The sequence below is a fragment of the Candoia aspera genome, chromosome 1, assembly GCF_035149785.1.
Source record: "Candoia aspera isolate rCanAsp1 chromosome 1, rCanAsp1.hap2, whole genome shotgun sequence".
In the NCBI taxonomy this organism is placed as follows: Eukaryota; Metazoa; Chordata; class Lepidosauria; order Squamata; family Boidae; genus Candoia; species Candoia aspera.
The window spans coordinates 123,615,543-123,634,441 of record NC_086153.1 but is presented as its reverse complement, the minus strand read 5'-3'; the positions used below and the strand labels follow the sequence as shown (position 1 = coordinate 123,634,441).

Here is an 18,899-nt window from a genome sequence, read left to right as displayed (position 1 = left end):
GTAGAACAGCAAACCCCTTTCCTCAGAAACAAGATTTTAAATGAAGAATCCGATTTTAAATGAAGAATCCAGTTTCCCCCTTACAGTGGTGCTTCAAAGTTTGTGAACCATTTTGATTTTTCAATATTTCTTCATAAATATGACCTAAAGCATGATCTGTTCTCCACACAAGTCCTAAAACTAGATACAGAGAAGCCAATTAAAGAAATGTGCCAAAAACATTATACTTGTTCATATTTATGCAGAAATATTGAAAATTCAAAAGGATTCACAAATTTTTAAGCACCACTGTATACTAGGTTTATTAGGCCCAAGCAATTCTGGAGTATGTGGTGCTAGATTACAAACCCAACAATAGATTAAGAGGAAAAGAAGGATTTTTATTCTAATAAAAAGCAATGGAGTAGGGGATTAGAGATAATAGTTTAACTATACAAAACTATAAGATGCTGATATCTGCATTTCAAAGTTAGCATTCAGTAATCAGTAAACTGTCTGAGCAAACAGATGACTAGAACAGATACAGAATTGCCCAAAATCCAGCATCCAACACTAAACAAGGGAGAAAAACAACTCAAACCTCATTTGACTAAACAAATGTTCCCTGCTGACTTAATTTTACTGGCTCCTGTTTCCCAGGGTTTTCTATGCTTTAGGCCAAAATCTTCATAACCAGTTAATACATTGTTTTTCAGCTAGCTGCTTATCTCAGGAGCTCCCAGCCCAATCTCACCAAGAACAAAGAAACAGCCAACTTCCTTATCCCATGAAACCCACCCCTTTCCTCTCACTGGGGAGAGCAGTATTGCATTTTGAGAACACAAGTAAATTTTTAACAGACTAAAGGAGGGAAATGGTGCTTGTTAAAGTAGAATGTCCATTATATCTGAATATGCATGCCTATTCTACACCTCCTTAATCATTTGAACAGGATTTTATGCATGTGCAGAAGTATACAAAGCATGCAGAGTTTGTTGTACCTGAAGTCCAGTAATTTGAAGTCTGTTAAATCAAGGATGTATTGTTCTTAAACATCCCCAGCTAGCAACTAGGCCACTCAAAATTTAGAGTCCCCAGACAGCTATTCACCCAGGCACTCAAGTTTAAGACTCCCTGTTAATCCACTGAAGTGTGTTATCAGCTACTAAAATATTTTCTTGTCCCTTTCTACCTGAACATGAAGTAGATGAAAAGATGGGAGTAGGCCTTGTAGATGAAGGTTAATAGTAGCAATATGTGTGATATATATAGTAAGGAATTGAAAGTCTTGGAAAATCAATCTTTAAGTCATCTCTTATTATTTAGGGATGAAGTTAATTCATCAGAAAATATTGTTCAATGTTTATTAGATTCTCCAAAGAATGTTTAAAAAAGAATGGATTTTTTAATGTGAGTTGCCATTGTAAGAAACTCTCCTTGACCATATGATTTGGTTGTGTTCCTTTATGGATTCATTTTGGTGTCACATCATTATATATGTTAATATAACTTGATTCTACCTTCTTGTTTTATTCCTGTGATTACATGCAGAACCAATATTTTTCAAAATATTGTTCTAGAAAACCAGTTTATTCCCAACATTATTCATCTGGTATCAGATGCCTTACACTGGAGTTCACACTAGAATAATCTCTTTTCTGTTACCAGTATTAATCACTTCATTTAAAAATCAATATTACAATCTTAATGGCAAGAATGAAACAAAAAGATGGAACCAATGTGTTTCAAAATATTTTTCTACAAAGCCAGTTTATACCAACATTATACAGCTGGTATCAGGAAATGCCTATTCTGATTAGTCTTCTTTTAATATAAACTGTACTGAATTAATTTGTATACCTCAAGCAAATGAAGTCCAGCTTTGCCAGAATGAAACCAGGCTTTCTGAGAGTTGGTTCTGAAGACTGACTTACTTTATTCTTTCAGCTTCTATCCTTCCTTTTACCTCTGGCAAACATTCAGACCAAATGTTTTAAACAAAATCCACATTTTATATGTAACAAATGTTTTAGTATTTTTGTAAAGAAAGAAACAAGCAGCTATCTAATTATCACAGTATAAACATCACAGTATGATTCATAATTAAGTCAGTCTTACTGCAGCTTGCTTTCTAATGTTTAGAACGATAGCTCAAATAATTCTTACTTTTCAAAACAAAACAAAAACAAAAAAGCCACAGGAACAGAAATTATTATAAAAATTATATGGGAATAATAGTAAGTGCGGGATGAATAAATACCTTAAAGGTTCCATTCTGGTCCTTCACATAAGAAACTAGAAAAATGTCCACAGGAAGGAGAGCCGATGTAATAAGTGCAATCGCCAAAGCAAAAATAGATGTTATGGTGGAAATTACTTCACTTTCCCGCCTACTCTGGTATTTGCGGACATAAACCCAGCAAAACACCAGGATGACCTAAAAAAATAAAACAAGTTATTGTGACAAAATAATCATTTCAGCCTAATTTTGCTTCTTCATACACACACACTGAAATAACTCTATCTTTCAATTATGCTTATTTGGGGAAATTTATTCTCTAACTCACACTTGTTAGAAAAATTACATAAACATTAATGAAGTGCAGTTTCAACCTATGAATTGGCACATCTCTAAAGCAGATAGCTTCCTCACCTCATTACTGTACCGGCCGTAATATATTCAGACTATCTTACACATAGCACCATAATGATACAGCATCTTCTCTGTATCTTTACTGATTTATGAACTTATATAGCTAGTATAAACTTTATAAACTATAAACTTTATATGGACCATCACAAAGGGATCTGGAATACCCAATTATAATAATTTCCTACCCTTTATGCAAATCCAGACACATGGATTAATTGAATAAGCTATGATTCATCTTAACTAGCTCAGCTAAGTACCTAGGCACCCCTGCCTAATCTTAAAAAGTTAAGCAAAGTCAAGGCCTGAACAGTACTTGAATGGAAGACACTCAAAAGCACTGAGCTGTAGGTTAGACCAGGAAGACTAAAAAAATTAAAACAGGAAGGGAGCAATGGTCAATTCTTCTACAATGTTGTTAAGAAAAGTGCAAGGATATGCCAATGAAGCTAGCAGGAGACAAGTTCTATCTGAAATAAATGTTACCTTTTTTCAGCTAATTATGGGTAAGAATGTCATGAAAATATAGGCAATATAAAAAGTTCCCTTTTTATTAATTAGCATATCAGAGGAAACTTACTAAACTGTTTTCTGCAGCATATTAGTTTACTAAATAAACAGTTTCATTCAACATATTAAAAAATTATGTAGTTTGGCTTTGGCCTAGCCCTAATGTGTTGTGTGAACACTGCTGACTGGATTTAACAAACCAAGGCTATGTCCAGATTTTCCCAGGCACTTATGGTCCCCCATTGTCTGGCTCTGACCAGGAAGCAAGATGGTCCCAAAGTGTCCAGGATGGAGGCAATGGAATTATAGGTGTTAATCTGAAGAAACAGAAGCACAACTTTCTAGCTGCATTTTCTATAAAAAAATTCCCTGCCTGCAATGACTCCTGATGTTTAGTCTTTTTGACAACAGATGGTCTTTTTTGGTAAGAAATAGATTATTTATTAATGCTGGCTTAGCTTATGCAGACTTGGAATATCAGAGAAACATATGATTTCATACCAGAAATACTGGTGTAGTGGCACAGATTTGCGATTTCATACAGGGAACACTGCTTTAGAAATGGTAGAGGCTTTTGATTTTAACCCTGCTTCAGGGCTAGTCAGTTCTGGTGAGCATAACCTCAGTCAGTTAACCATAACTGATATAATGAGTTGCTCTGTACTAGAGGAGCATGACTAAGTTGTGTACTTTATATGACGTTTTGCTAAGTAAAAAGAAACCAATTCGGCTCCAGTACTGTGCAGTTCGCCGTGCTCATCCACTACAGAGTCTCATAACAACTCCACAGGCTGAACTCCTGCAGCAGCCCACGCACTTTCCAAAACAACCTTGTTAACGACGGCTTCATCCGTAGCTAAGTTTACATGAGGAGTAAGCCTGACTGGGCAAAGGGCAGCTCACTGCCAGAGTAAGTCCAGGGCCGGTACTCAGCATGAACTCAACCGCCTCCCCAGAAACCCTTTCGGGTCAGATATTGAACTATTTCGTCCCACAGCGGCTCTGAGAGCGCGGAGAAGTGTATCAGCTTCGTCAGTGGCGAGGAAAGGACTGGGACAGGGAGGAAAATAAATGGAAAGCCGGAGCCCTCGTTTACTCCTCCTACCAGCAAAGCAAGGCCGAAGAGACACCATCCCGTAACAAGGTCCGCCTCGGCAGTAAAGGCCACCATCTTTACTTCCGGCAATAGCACTAACGCGAAGGGCAGCAACGACGAGGACGTCGCCGTGACGGCAGGAGCTAACTGAGGGGCATGGGGCCGTTACCGTAGGAACCGATAAAGCACGCCTTCCCCCGGATGGCCCCGGCAGCATTTGGAATGCTCCAATTGGCTGATGCCATGAGGCATCAGCCAATGAGGGAAAGCGAGCTCAGCGAGGTTCTCAGAAGATAGAGCTGTGCTGAGGCTTCCGGGCAAGGCAGATTTGTGGTTCAGCCTGAGGGAGGGAGGGAGGGAGGGAGGAGGGAGTTGCACGAAGCTCCTGATTTAAAATCGGAGAAGAACAGATCCTCCTGGGAAAGGATGCCCACAGGATATCTTCCCGACGCAAACTTAAGTTCCAGTAATATTGATCACTTTCTAGCTTCAATTACCATACGTGTGCGGGTGCACGTGCACCCTCCCACAAACATACACAGAATGTCACAGGTACAGAGTTGGAAGATGGGTAGGCAACATGTGCCATTCTTGCTAGAGTGAATCGGAAGGAAGCCAAACCACCTGCCAGCACAGCAATGTTAAAAATGCACTAACCTGCCATTAAGTCCAGCGTGGGGTTACATATAATCTTAGCTTACAAGGGCTGTCCTAACACTGCATCCTCTGTGGGCAAATCCACAGAACCTCCTTGCCCTGATACCTGTTTCCAGAGGGCATTTCTACATGCCACTGTGTCTAAGTTGCTTCTTGTGTGCAGCTGTGCCACCCTGAGGAGGAACTGAGGTGCTCCATGCTGGAAATGGTGTTTTCTGTGATGGGCTGCCTCAGGACACCCTGTGCAGGCAGTAGAGGGTGTGTTGTGCGTCCTGGATCCCAGGCCTGATGGTTTTGTCACAATCCCAGCATGTCCACCTACCCTCCCTACTCTGTTCCTGCATTCTGCTCCTACTATGTCTGTGACCAAGAATGCTTCTCAGGCACTAATAGCATTTTTTCTGGGCCATTTTTCCTGTAGTCAGCTACTCTGGCCAATCTCAGAAGTTACTCAGCAATTCAACAACCCACAAAAGCAGGTTGGCTGCCACCCTACAGTATACTGCTGTTGATTTTTCTCTTCCTTTTCTGAGATCTCTGCACTGCTTTGCTTGTTTTTTTTCCTTCTTTTTCCTTTTATTTCCTTGTTCAGTCAACCACTCCAGTATAGAAATGCTGAATCCACCAAGGATTTCTCCCATGGCCAGTGTTCCTTTCAGTTTCCTCTCTGGTGGGAACTATCAAAGTCACCAAAGTGGATCAACTGTTAATTAGTTTAAAAACTAAACATATATAAAGACAAAAATGTGGCTGTGGGCCACACAGATCTTTGGGGGAAGTAGAAATGCAAGAGGAGCTCTGCCTTGGCCACAGAAACAAGAAACATTGACATCTATGAAGGAATCGCAGCTGAGCTGGGTAACCAGGGGTATCACTGCTCTGGGACAGAGTGCTGGACCAAGACAAAGGTGCTATGGCTCAGTTAAAAGCTTTTGGCTCCTGCCTTTCTATCACCACATGCACTGGATTCTGCATGGTGCTGCCAGTGGAGCTCCAAAGCGCATGTCCTGTAGCATTCTGCAACAGGAGGCAAAATGAGTGTATGAGACATTGCAGGGGAGTACCAAAGAACCAGAGGTTTCATTTGCATGATACCAAGGACTACGGATCTTCAGTGTTGAGGACATTCTGCTAGGTCCATCAGTAGGTATGTCATGGCCACTGATCCAATAGTCAAACATGGTGTTAAGCATCCCTGCAATCCAGTGGCAGAGAGGGTGGCCATAATGAAGTGGTGGCTTGCATTCCAGGGCTCCTACCATGAGGTAACCCATGAATTTGGCTTGGGAGGCATATATGCCAAGTTGTGTCTGGCAATACAACACCTGCTCTTGAGCACCGTGATGTGCCTTGGCAACTACAAGATAAATGGGAAGCCAGGAGTCTGGTCTCACCTGCAGTTCATGCCAGAATGGCCAATGAGGGCAATGCCTAGTGGCCAGATGCAGTCCTGGCACACCACATGTTAAAGTCTTTGTTTTTTCCCCTCCAGATATTATGTTTAACGGGGTGGAAAATGAAGCCATGGAAATCCACCAATTGCTTGCTCTAACTTGTCCCATACAAGTTAACTGTAAGTCCCTAATTGTAAGGTCAGTACTGCTCACCAACCATGTTTCTGAGGAAGAGCTCAGCTGTCAGTGCAGTGTGATTTATTTCTGCATAGTTTTCTGCCTACTCAAGGACTGGAATTATTATTATTATTGATGTTGTTGTTCCTTCAAGTCAGCACTGACTCCTGGTGACTTCCTGGACAAGTTCCTGCAATTTTCTTGGCAAGATTTCAGAAGTGGTTTGCCATTGGCAGACCAAAGATTGGATAAATACACATTAATGCAGCTATGAGAAAGAGCCCTGAGTTTTGTTTTTCTATTTTGTTAAGACTCCTGATAATTCCAAATATGATCAGTCTGGTCATGCATATTACTTTAGAAGCCAGTGGAATTTAGACATTCAGAAACTAGAAATAAAAGATAACCATTAAAAAGTTCTGTTAGTAAGTGGCAAAATAAGGAAAATATTGCATGTTGTCCTGGGTCCTTTGATTTTGACAGGCTATAAAAACAGTAAAGTAAAGAAAGAATAATTAATCATCTTGTATATGTCAGTCCAGAATTCTTCTCTGTAGGTTCGCTTAAAGTATTTGCATGACATGCTATTCCTTTACCCATTATCTAGTTAACTGTGACATGCAAATGGCCAATATGGTGTAGTTAGGGTGGTTCAACCAGTATTAAGGTGACTCAACTTCAGCTCAAAGAAGTTAAACAGATGATTGGGGACCAGTGACTTTCTCTGTACCTAACCTACGTCATAGGACTTGTAACGACTGCCTATTCAAAATAGTAATCAGACTCACACAGGTATTCTATGGATATCTAATTTAATAATGAATAGTATGCAGAAACACAGGCAAAGCTGAGAATACTAAGACCGTGGGATTTCTCCCAATTAATTCACAAGCAATCCCAAGCCTCTCCCCCCAAAGTCAATACAATTCCATCCCTTGCAGGTGTTCCTAACGGTTGCTGCCAGTCTCTGGGTAACGTCCTTTAACAGTCAAGATAACCCAAACATGCATTCCTCTGTACTCGCATCACCCAGCTCACTGCCTGGCACCAAGGAACAGTAGCAGCCCCCTCCTGTGCAATAACACGTGTCAACACCAGCATGGCATGGGAACTGGTTACAATGTTTCAGGAACATTGGAACATTAACCATGACAGGACTGTTGTTATGGAAATAAACTTTGAGGGAAAAGTATACTTAGAGAAAAGGGAGAATATTAATCTCAATGATTAATAAACATTTCTAATGGATAATTTTTTAACTTCATGAGTAAACGTAATAACATGTCTACCATGAAGTTATGTTAGTCCAATGGTTCCTACTCAATGGAGTGTATGGATAGGAATCTAACTGACTTCTAGTATTGTCATAGTTTTATTAGTAAGAATTACAAATTAAAGTATTATTATTAAGAAACTCCCAAATAAGTCAAATCTAAGTTGTATTCCATAATTATTTTCGTTAAAGTACTCAGCAAATTATTTTCATTAAGATCAGCAAGATCAGCTAAAAGGTGAAAAGATCCATTGTTATCTTGAAAACATTTTATTTTTTTTTGGTTAACTCCTATCTGGATTATCATTGTCTTCCACCAAGCGTGCAGCTTTGGGAGGGACGCACATGGAACTGTGAGGGAGGAAGGTCCAGTCAGATCATCCAAATCATCCTGAGAGCAACAGGACATGACCCCCAAGAGCATGGAGACCACTGGATACAGGTCTGCAGGTATCTCGGTGATGGAGTTTTTAAAGGTTAATAAAAGAACTCCAAGCAGCTAACAACAATCTTGCAAAGTAGAAGTGTGAACCAAAACTTGCACATTAAGCTTAATTACATTCAGGAAATAAATTCAGTCTTCACACAGTAGTTAGATGAAGAGAAAAAAGGTAGCTTACATTTATTCAGTAGATCTGGATACAAGTAGATTCATAGTGGAAAGCACTTATTCATCACTGGTTGTTTGTAGACACATTTCTATGTGGAATAGAAATGTCTGCATGCAAGTGAGATAAAAGGACAAGAGCTGCATTCTGCAGCACCTCCTGCTTGCAGGTGTGCCCAAGAGGTAATGGAGATTGTTAATCCCCAAACCCAAGAAGAAGGAATAAGTGGAAATCAGGTGACCCATGTGACATCCCACAAGCACAATAGAGATGCATTTACTAGAAAGACCCCCTTATGCTTATGAGACAATGTTGAGTTGACCCCTGATAATTCCAAGTCCTAGTCACCAGTCTGAGGGTACCAAGGGATCTAGAGAGGAGCCTGAGGGAGAACTGGGGTGCACCTGCAGAGGATGTGGTTAAGATGAAGCCTTGTGGTTGAGCTACTGAAGCTTTCCAGTTGAGCTGCAACAGGCAACAGTGCTTGGCCACGTCCATCGCAGCCACGAAAGCTAGCTGAAGCCAACTAAAGGGGGGTAGGGATGCTGAGCATGTGCAGAAGGTATAAAAAGTAACTGAAGGTAACCTATTAGCATAGTAAATACCCCTCCCAGCCAAACATCATTCCACGCTCAGAGGAGGAGCAGAAGGAAGTGTAGCCCAAAGAAGGGCCCCTGGGGAAGGTCAGGAAGTGATATGACCATGATGTATGGAAGGGGGGCCAATGGCTAATTTCTGCTTAAAAGTTTCCTGCTTTGAGTATGTATAAATATCCTGCACAGGCTCTGCTCAAGTTCCCTCTTTTGTATGAGGGATCCACCTTTGATTGGTACCAAATAAACAATGTTATACCTTCTCTCGTGTACGGTGTCTTCATTGGGTGGTCCCCAGACCCCAGACAACATCTGTGGCCAACAATCCCTGGCAATCAATGGGGTGAAAGATGTTGCAGCCAGATCGCCCTCACTATATTTTAGGTTTCAATTCATATATTCTGTGACGTTAAATATAATTTTTACTTTCAATTTCTGCTCAATAAATGCATCACTGAGGGAGGTCTTAAGCTTTGGTGGAGTGATACAGAACTTCCTTTGAAGGGGTGCAATTCTAAGACTAAGGTGACTCAGACTAATGTGCTTCAAACTATGTGGTATCTCAGATTTTTCATTTGGAAACCATCTGAGAAAAATTTTACAATGGTAAGGTTAGTATCCTAAATAAATCTAGAAAAGGCTAGAATTTGATGCCAGAAGCAAGAATGCTCAAAATACAATATGGAAAATTTCTGCTCAGACAATTTCTGCTCCTCTCAGATAGCTATTTAAGGGAAAATACATTTGTAAGGAAAAATGAATAGTTTAAATTGTGCATCCTGTGAAGCCTCATTAAATGTTTACAATAATATTTCAGGGATTTTTATTGCATTTAAGTTAATAGTGATACTGTCTGTCCATGGGGTTTCTATACATATCTAAACTGATCTCTAAATTGGAGGACTGCAGAGTACAGGAAAGGTCCTTTAAGTTGTTTTACAGAAAAACAATTGGGGAAAGTTATTTTGTGTGCTAACCAAATATGTCAGCTACTCTTCATTTTTATGTTATGCTTTATGTAATTTTTAACTATAGCCAAAGTAACTCATGTTCTTATTGGTATGTTGTGCAAACCTGGTCAGTAAGTCATAAAACATGGTTTAAAAGCCAGAGTGGCTGAATAGATAAAACACACTGAGTGAAAGTGAAATACATGCTTTTGAAATCTGTACTGTTTACAAACCTCTTTTAGGACTTTTTCTTAAAGATAGACTTATGTCTTTGATTATATCACCATATGTACAACAGTAGAAGGCTGGGTTGTTTTGCATTGAAGCTGTCTGCTACTGCAAGATCTCAAATTATAACATGCATCTCCAATGGAGGTTTTGATGTGTAAAAGTCCTTCAGGCCCTCCATGTTATCAGATTCAAGGTTAACTTTATATGCTGTAGTAGTTTTAAATTGGTGCTGTGAAGTGGCCAGTTAGAATTAAAGAAGAATTAAAATATCCTGCACAGGATCTGCTCAAGGTTCCTGAAGAATTAAAACTATTTGGAAGCAGCCATGAGAAGCTGTCTACAGTACATATATACTACGTCTTTGTGGGGAAATGGTTGACTTGTATATATTTTATGTAGCTTATTCAGAAATCATATTTCTGAATAAATATTATAAGGGTTTTGAATTTTAACCTTGTTTTATTGTAAGCCGCCCAGAATCCCCCCGTAGGGGAGAGATGGGCAGTGAATAAATTTATAAATAAATATTAATAAAGCTCTGGCTACAAACTGTGTCTGTTAGCATAACCCCCCTCAAGGGCACCTATGGAGTGATCCATGGAATGACCAAGAAGACTTCATAAAAAATCCATATTGATTCCGTTGGGCCATTCTAGGGCGAAAATGTAGTATGCTCATATTCAACATTTTTTAAGAGCTGAGGATCTGTATCTGCGTGTGTTTCTTCCACTTTCACTGAAGTCACTGTGCTTGTGTCATTCAATATCAAGAATTACGAATAGAACACTTGGCATCTCGGTTAATCAGCAGAGAAGCTGTGCTTCCACAGGGACCTGAAAATAACAGAAGCACCTGCTAATGTTCTATCAGGAGTTCCCTGTCTAGGGCATGCCAGTTACTGGAAGGAAGGAATCCATTTTTATTTTTTTTCTTCAGCAACCTTCACATCTAAAAATCTATTCCAGAAATTGGGTGAGAGGAGAAACTGTTTGAAACTGCAGGAAATGCACATCACAGTATTTAGGATGGAGGGAAAATGTATAAAAATTGCCTACAACTGAAATCTCTTTCTGCATTAGAATTCATGGATGGAAGAAACTCTTCTGCTCATTTTACAGAACTTAGGATCTAACACTTTATTTTTAGTAGAGTTTTAATTTTAGGAAAATGTGGTTTTTATCAATCACATTAATTTTGCAGCTGAATACCAATGCTATCGCATTTACTTAAGTTCTATATAGCGTACTGTTATCTATCATCTTTGCAGTCTGACGTTACTGCATTTGGTTGCAGCTGACACACTCATCATTCATGTTGTATGAATCTCAGGCATACATCATCCAATCAAGGTTGCATTTATACAGCATACTAAACTGAAATCAAAGAAACTTTGTTATTATTTAGAGTATTGTGGGGTTCCAGCCACTCTGGTTTCCAAACTATGGTTTATGATTTAGCATAGTATGTGAACTCAGGCCTTGTTCCTTACTAACAAACTGTGTCTTAGCATACTATGTGAATCCAGTGACTTTCTCCTAGGCATACCTACCTTATGGGATTATTGTGAGAATTAGAGGAATAGGTGGGATTGTCTTTAGCAGGAAGCAGGCAGTATACAAATAGAAAAATAGATGATAGATGGATGGATGGATGGATGGATGGATGGATGGATGGATGGACGGATAGATAGGACATTGGTCTCTGAATTCAAAGTTGTGCCACCTACCCAGTTTAGAGAGGAAAATCAAATATAAGGAAGGCAAAGCTGAGGGAAAGTAGTAAACCAGTAGGAGACTGGTAGGAAAGGAGGATAGAGACAGAGGGAGAAATAGAACTGAAATTGTTATTGGCATGCAAAAGTTAGTAGGAAGCAGAGTGGTTTGGGGACAAGCAAAGCCATACCACACTAAGCCAGGCCAGGGCCTTGAGAAAAATATAAATATATAATTTTATTCAACTTTTTTGTTACTATTGTTGTTTATAATCTTTTAAAATTCTGCCTCATCCATACTCCTATATTGATTAATATGTTTTCCAGGGTTTGAAATACTGAATGTTAACTTCTTTTTATGGGTGAAAGGAAGATGGTAGCTGTCAGGCCTCTCAGAGGGGAACAGCCATAAATCTCAGCTTTCCAGACCCTAAATCCTCTTTTTGGCACAGGCATACTTGGCAGAAGTCTGGCTGACACAACTTTGCTAGATTAGTTTCTCTACTACAGTCAAGGATTAAGCTATATTCAGATAGTCCTTGTTTAACAACCACAATTGGGACTGGCAACTCAGTTGTTAACCAAAGCAGTCGCTAAGTGAAACCACAGCTGTGCTTATGATCCTACTTCAGCTTTCCTTTGCTTTGCAGACCTTCGAAGATTGTAAATGCAAGGATTGGTCACGAAGTTACTTTTTCATTATTGTCGTAACTATGAACAATTGCTGAACAAGTCACTCACTAAACGAGGACTCCCTGTACAAATATGCAACACAATTTCTACCTACTGCAGTTCACAGTAATTAAAGAGCCTAGATAGATAGACAGACAGACAGGCAGGCAGACAAACAGATTTTCCAAGATTTAAATTCTAGGATGTTTCCTCCTGCTTTTGCAAATCAATGAATATTTGTTGTTTTCACAGCCTTGAGATTGGGAAGCAAAACAGACATAACCAAAATTCTGTCTGGCCTGAGAACAGCTAGTTTATGCCAGCTTTATTCTTTACAGATATGAATATTGTGTTTTAAGAAAAAGGGGTGGGGGGGATACTTTTTGTGGGAGAGATAACAAAGAAGAAGTCTTTGAGCCAAGAGAAGGGTCCACCCCAGTAGGAATTTTGCAGTCAAAAATGCCAAAAAAGTCAAGATGGTGGTTGCAATCATGTGATCAAAGCCTTGTCCCCTTTTTATAGTTATGCAGTTCACAGCTGGGTGACTTTGGGCCTGTCACTCTCTCAGCCCAACCAACCTCACAGGGGTGTTGTTGTGGGGAAAATAGGAGAAGGAAGGAGTATTAGGTATGTTCGCTGCCTTGAATTGACCAAAATATATTTTAAAAGGTGGGATAAAAATATTTATTACTGTTGTTATTATTTATTAAATGTATATGCTGGCCAACTCCCAGCAACTATGGGTAGTGTTGTTGTTGTTTATTCGTTTAGTCGCTTCTGACTCTTCGTGACTTCATGGACCAGCCCACGCCAGAGCTTCCTGTCGGTCGTCAACACCCCCACTCCCCCAGGGACAAGTCCGTCACCTCTAGAATATCATCCATCCATCTTGCCCTTGGTCGGCCCCTCTTTCTTTTGCCCTCCACTCTCCCTAGCATCAGCAACTTCTCCAGGGTGTCCTGTCTTCTCATTATGTGGCCAAAGTATTTCAGTTTTGCCTTTAATATCATTCCCTCAAGTGAGCAGTCTGGCTTTATTTCCTGGAGGATGAACTGATTTGATCTTCTTGCAGTCCAAGGCACTCTCAGAATTTTCCTCCAACACCACAGTTCAAAAGCAGCGATCTTCCTTCACTCAGCCTTCCTTATGGTCCAGCTCTCGCAGCCATATGTTACTACGGGGAACACCATTGCTTTAACTATGAGGGCCTTTGTTGTCAGCGTGATGTCTCTGCTCTTAACTATTTTATCGAGATTTGTCATTGCTCTTCTCCCAAGGATTAAGCGTCTTCTGATTTCCTGACTGCAGTCAGCGTCTGCAGTAATCTTTGCACCTAGAAATACAAAGTCTTTCACTGCTTCTACATTTTCTCCCTCTATTTGCCAGTTATCAATCAAGCTGGTTGCCATAATCTTGGTTTTTTTGAGGTTTAGCTGCAAGCCAGCTTTTGCACTTTCTTCTTTCACCTTCATCATAAAGCTCCTCAGTTCCTCTTCGCTTTCAGCCATCAAAGTGGTATCATCTGCATATCTGAGATTGTTAATGTTTCTTCCAGCGATTTTAACTCCAGCCTTGGATTCCTCAAGCCCAGCATGTCGCATGATGTGTTCTGCGTACAAGTTGAATAGGTAGGGTGAGAGTATACAGCCCTGCCATACCCCTTTCCCAATCTTAAACCAGTCTGTTGTTCCATGGTCTGTTCTTACTGTTGCTACTTGGTCATAATACAGATTCTTCAGGAGGCAGACAAGATGACTTGGTATCCCCATACCACTAAGAACTTGCCACAATTTGTTATGGTCCACACAGTCAAAGGCTTTAGAATAGTCAATAAAACAGAAATAGATGTTTTTCTGAAACTCCCTGGCTTTTTCCATTATCCAGCGGATATTGGCAATTTAGTCCCTAGTTCCTCTGCCTTTTCTAAACCCAGCTTGTACATCTGGCAATTCTCGCTCCATGAATTGCTGAAGTCTACCTTGCAGGATCTTGAGCATTACCTTACTGGCATGTGAAATGAGTGCCACTGTTCGATAGTTTGAACATTCTTTAATGTTCCCCTTTTTTGGTAGGGGGATATAAGTTGATTTTTTCCAATCTGATGGCCATTCTTGTGTTTTCCAAATTTGCTGGCATATAGCATGCATTACCTTGACAGCATCATCTTGCAAGATTTTGAACAGTTCAGCTGGGATGCCATCGTCTCCTGCTGCCTTGTTATTAGCAATGCTTCTTAAGGCCCATTCAACCTCACTCTTCAGGATGTCTGGCTCTAGCTCACTGACCACACCGTCAAAGCTATCCCCGATATTGTTATCCTTCCTATACAGGTCTTCTGTATATTCTTGCCACCGTTTCTTGATCTCTTCTTCTTTGGTTAGGTCCTTGCCATCTTTGTTTTTGATCATACCCATTTTGGCCTGGAATTTACCTCCAGTGTTTCTAATTTTCTGGAAGAGGTCTCTTGTCCTTCCTATTCTATTGTCTTCTTCCACTTCCGCGCATTGCTTGTTTAAAAATAATTCCTTATCTCTTCTAGCTAACCTCTGGAATTTTGCATTTAATTGGGCATATCTCCCCCTATCGCTGTTGCCTTTTGCTTTCCTTCTTTCTTGGGCTACTTCTATTGTCTCAGCAGACAGCCATTTTGCCTTCTTGGTTTTCTCTTTCTTTGGGATGTATTTTGTTGCCGCCTCCTGAACAATGTTGCAAACTTCTGTCCGTAGTTCTTCCGGGACCCTATCTACTAAGTCCAGTCCCTTAAATCGATTCTTCACCTCCACTGCATATTCCTTAGGAATATTAGTGAGCTCATATCTAGCTGATCTGTGGGTCTTCCCTAATCTCTTTAGTCTGATCCTAAATTGTGCAAGAAGAAGTTCGTGATCTGAACTACAGTCAGCTCCAGGTCTTGTTTTTACTGACTGTATAGATGTCCGCCACCTTTGGCTGCAAACGGTGTAGTCAATCTGATGTTGGTGTTGTCCATCTGGTGAAGTCCATGTATAAAGCCGTCTCTTAGGTTGTTGGAAGAGAGTGTTTGTTATGCAGAGTGAGTTGTCTTGGCAAAATTCTATCAGCCTATGTCCTGCTTCGTTTTGTTCTCCCAGGCCATGCTTACCTGTAATTCCAGGTGTCATTTGACTGCCCACCTTAGCATTCCAGTCTCCTGTGATGAAAATAACATCTCTTTTAGGCGTGTTGTCCAGTAGGTGCTGCAGATCCTCATAGAACTGCTCTACTTCAGCTTCTTCAGAATCTGTGGTTGGGGCGTATATTTGGATCACTGTGATGTTAGATGGCTTACCCTGAATTCAAATTGAGATCATTCTATCATTTTTTGGATTGTTTCCAAGCACTGCTTTAGCCACTTTACTATTAATTATGAAGGCTACTCCATTTCTGTGGTCCTCTTGTCCACAGTAATAGATCTGATGGTCATCTGATGTGAAGTGGCCCATTCCAGTCCATTTCAGTTCACTGACACCCAAAAGATCTTTAATCTTGACATCTCCCCAATAACCACATCCAATTTGCCCTGGCTCATAGATCTTACATTCCAGGTTCCAATGGTGTGTTGATCCTTAGAACATCGGATTCGTCATTCACCAGCAGCACCGTCAGCTGCTAGCCGTCCTTTCGGCTTTGAGCTAGCTGCGTCATCACGTCTGGGGCTAGTTGAACTCATCCTCTGTTCCTCCCCAGTAGCATTTTGACCATCTTCTGACCTGGGGGTCTCATCTTCCGATGGTATACCGACATATCTCTGGTTGTACTGATCCATTTAGTTTTCACGGCAAGAATACTGGGATGGGTTGCCATTACCTTCCCCAGGGATCGCATTTAGTCTGACCTCTCTGTCATGACCTTCCCGTCTTGGGTGGCCCTTCATGGTTTAGCTCATGGCATCATTGAGGTGCTCAAGCTCCAGCACCACAACAAGGTAACAATCCTTTGCTGAAGATGGGCAGTTTACAATCGTTAAAAACGCTTAAAAACAAAGAATAATACAAAAACACAAAAACAGCAGAAGACAAAAGAACAATGGCAAAGAAAACAACCCAGAGGGGAACAAAAAGGAAGAAAGGAATGTCAGTCATCCTCACCAAAGGACTAGGTGAAAAGCCAGATTTTTAGTGCCTTTCAAAATACCAGTAAGGTATGATGGTGGTGATGATGATGATGTAAAAAAGAGGGCTTTGATCACACAGTCATGACTGCCATCCTGACCCTTTTTGAACCCCTGATGCCCCTGTTCACAGATGTGATAAAAAATGTTTAAATAAATTAATAAATCACAAAATAAAATGTCATCAAACCTTAGCATTATAAAGTAAGGAGTCTAAAGAGAAAAATCAAATTTGTTCTTAACTTGGTCTCTTATCAATGTCTACATTATCTACTTCTGGTTAGGCAAAGGAGATATACGCAGGCACATTTGCAAATAACATTTTATGACATTTATTATTACAATCATTATGAAAGCTATTATATATATATATATATATATATATATATATATAGAAAATTTTAACAGCAATAAGAACTAATATAAACGAAAATAGAACAGAGAAAATAAAAAGAGAAATAACAGAAAAAGGTAAAAGTGCAAAAAAAGTAGAAGAATTGGGAAAAAAAGGAAAGGTATAAAGAAAAATATAAAGGTATAAAGAAGTGGCTTCCGATATTCTTCACAGTAGTTATAAGTACAATTATATTTTAACCTCTCTCTAAAGTTACATCATGACTCTCTTTCTATATTCTATCCTACCTATTATTTATTATCATCAAAACCATAAATCACAAGTTTGTTTTTTTCATTTTTACACAAAAAGTCCATAAGGGGTTTCCAATCACCAATAAGCGTAGATATTGTCCTTTCTCTAATCAAAAAAGTCAGTTTGGAAATCTCAGCAAGTTCTGTCAATTTTATCAACCATTCCTCAATGGTGGGTCATGTCGAATCTTTCCATCTTGGTGCGTATAGTACTCTTGCCGCAGTAATCATATATTAAAATAATCTTCAATGGCTTTTTTCTAAGGAAAAGTTCTGACTTCAACTGAATATTTTAAAGCTTTTTTTTTAAAGTTATATAGTTTCCCATCAGACAAAATCAGTAATTGAAATCTGAGAATAAAAAACATTTCCCCCAAAGTAAATCCAAACTGCTGCCATTAGATACCCACTTCCAGATCAACTCAGGGCTACAAAAAATGTGACAATGCCAAATGTAACAGAGCAATTAAGTTTGCAGCATGTTGTCAGCAATAACATAAGTGGGACTACTTCTTGCTTTTGTTTCAGTTTGGCTTTTTGCTTCATAAAAGAAAAGAGCTGTGTTTGTGTGATATACTTACCTTTGGACTTACTTATGGTTACTTAACCCAGCTTTTTATTTTGTTTTTCACACAACACAACTCAGCGAACCATAAACTATACAGGGCGGATTTGCCCAGCACATGTTAAAGTGCAATTGATTAATTTGTGGTTCGGGGTTTCATGCATAGACAGAAATGCCTGCAATAAAGCAGTCATCTCCCATAATTCACTGGTTTTCAGAACACAAGGAGTCAATCTGCTTTTCCTCAAATTTTGGGATGCAGTGCCCAAGAGAGAAAGTGGCTAATTGTTTTCAGGCACTGTACTGTTTTGAGAGGGAAAGTGCTTGCCTCTGTTCTCTTCCACCTTTAACAGGGCTATTTTAGGATGGCATTAAAAGGCACTGTCCATTGATTTGAGAAGAGCTTATAATGCAGAGGGAAGACTGGACTGGCTAAGTTATTCTACCTTGCTTTGTGGCTCAAGTCAATAAAAAGGGATGGAGGACAAAGAAGTATGCCCAGAATTGCAGTGCATCTGGTACATGCTTAGATAATTTGTGCTTGAAGAAAAAGACTGCAGGAGAAACAGAGAGCCTTTTTCTCTTTCTTATGGTATCTTCACCCACAACCCATCATTATGGGGTCATATTTTTTTATTATTGATTTTCACACTTTGGAAAGGGGGCAAGCTACCACTAAGGAAAATGAGGAATTCTGGATTTCAGGACTCTAAAGTTCAAATGATATATTAGATAGTCCCCATATTCCAGCCGTGCTTAGTAAACAAAATCAATATATAATTATTATAGAAGCCTTGATAAGAAAAAATACCAGATGTTCACTTTGGAAACAATCTTGTGTTTTCAGGGAATGGATTTCTGACAACATATACTGTGTATTTTAGATTTTATTTTTATTGCCAGAGACAATTTATAGTGAGCTTTCCATATTTATATTTCTACACTGTTGATCATTGTCATGTTCAGATGCAGACTTTCTTTTACATCAGTTTGACATTTTATTTTTGTATGTGTTTCTTTCCCACACACACATGCACACTATCATTCATTTGGTTT

At 39.6% G+C, this 18,899-nt stretch overlaps 1 protein-coding gene across 1 annotated transcript in view; it reads right to left on the bottom strand.

The window, feature by feature from the left end:
- The window catches only part of LMBRD1 (LMBR1 domain containing 1), a 73,265-nt gene extending 68,905 nt beyond the window's left edge, over positions 1 to 4,360 (bottom strand). The window contains exons 1-2 of the mRNA XM_063313160.1: positions 4,245 to 4,360; positions 2,240 to 2,416 (exon numbers count right to left, since the gene is read on the bottom strand). Of these exons, the coding sequence (XP_063169230.1) occupies positions 2,240 to 2,416; positions 4,245 to 4,310 (243 nt within the window). The 5' untranslated portion in view covers positions 4,311 to 4,360. The remainder of the gene's footprint in view (positions 1 to 2,239; positions 2,417 to 4,244) is intronic.
- Positions 4,361 to 18,899: the final 14,539 nt, after the last annotated feature.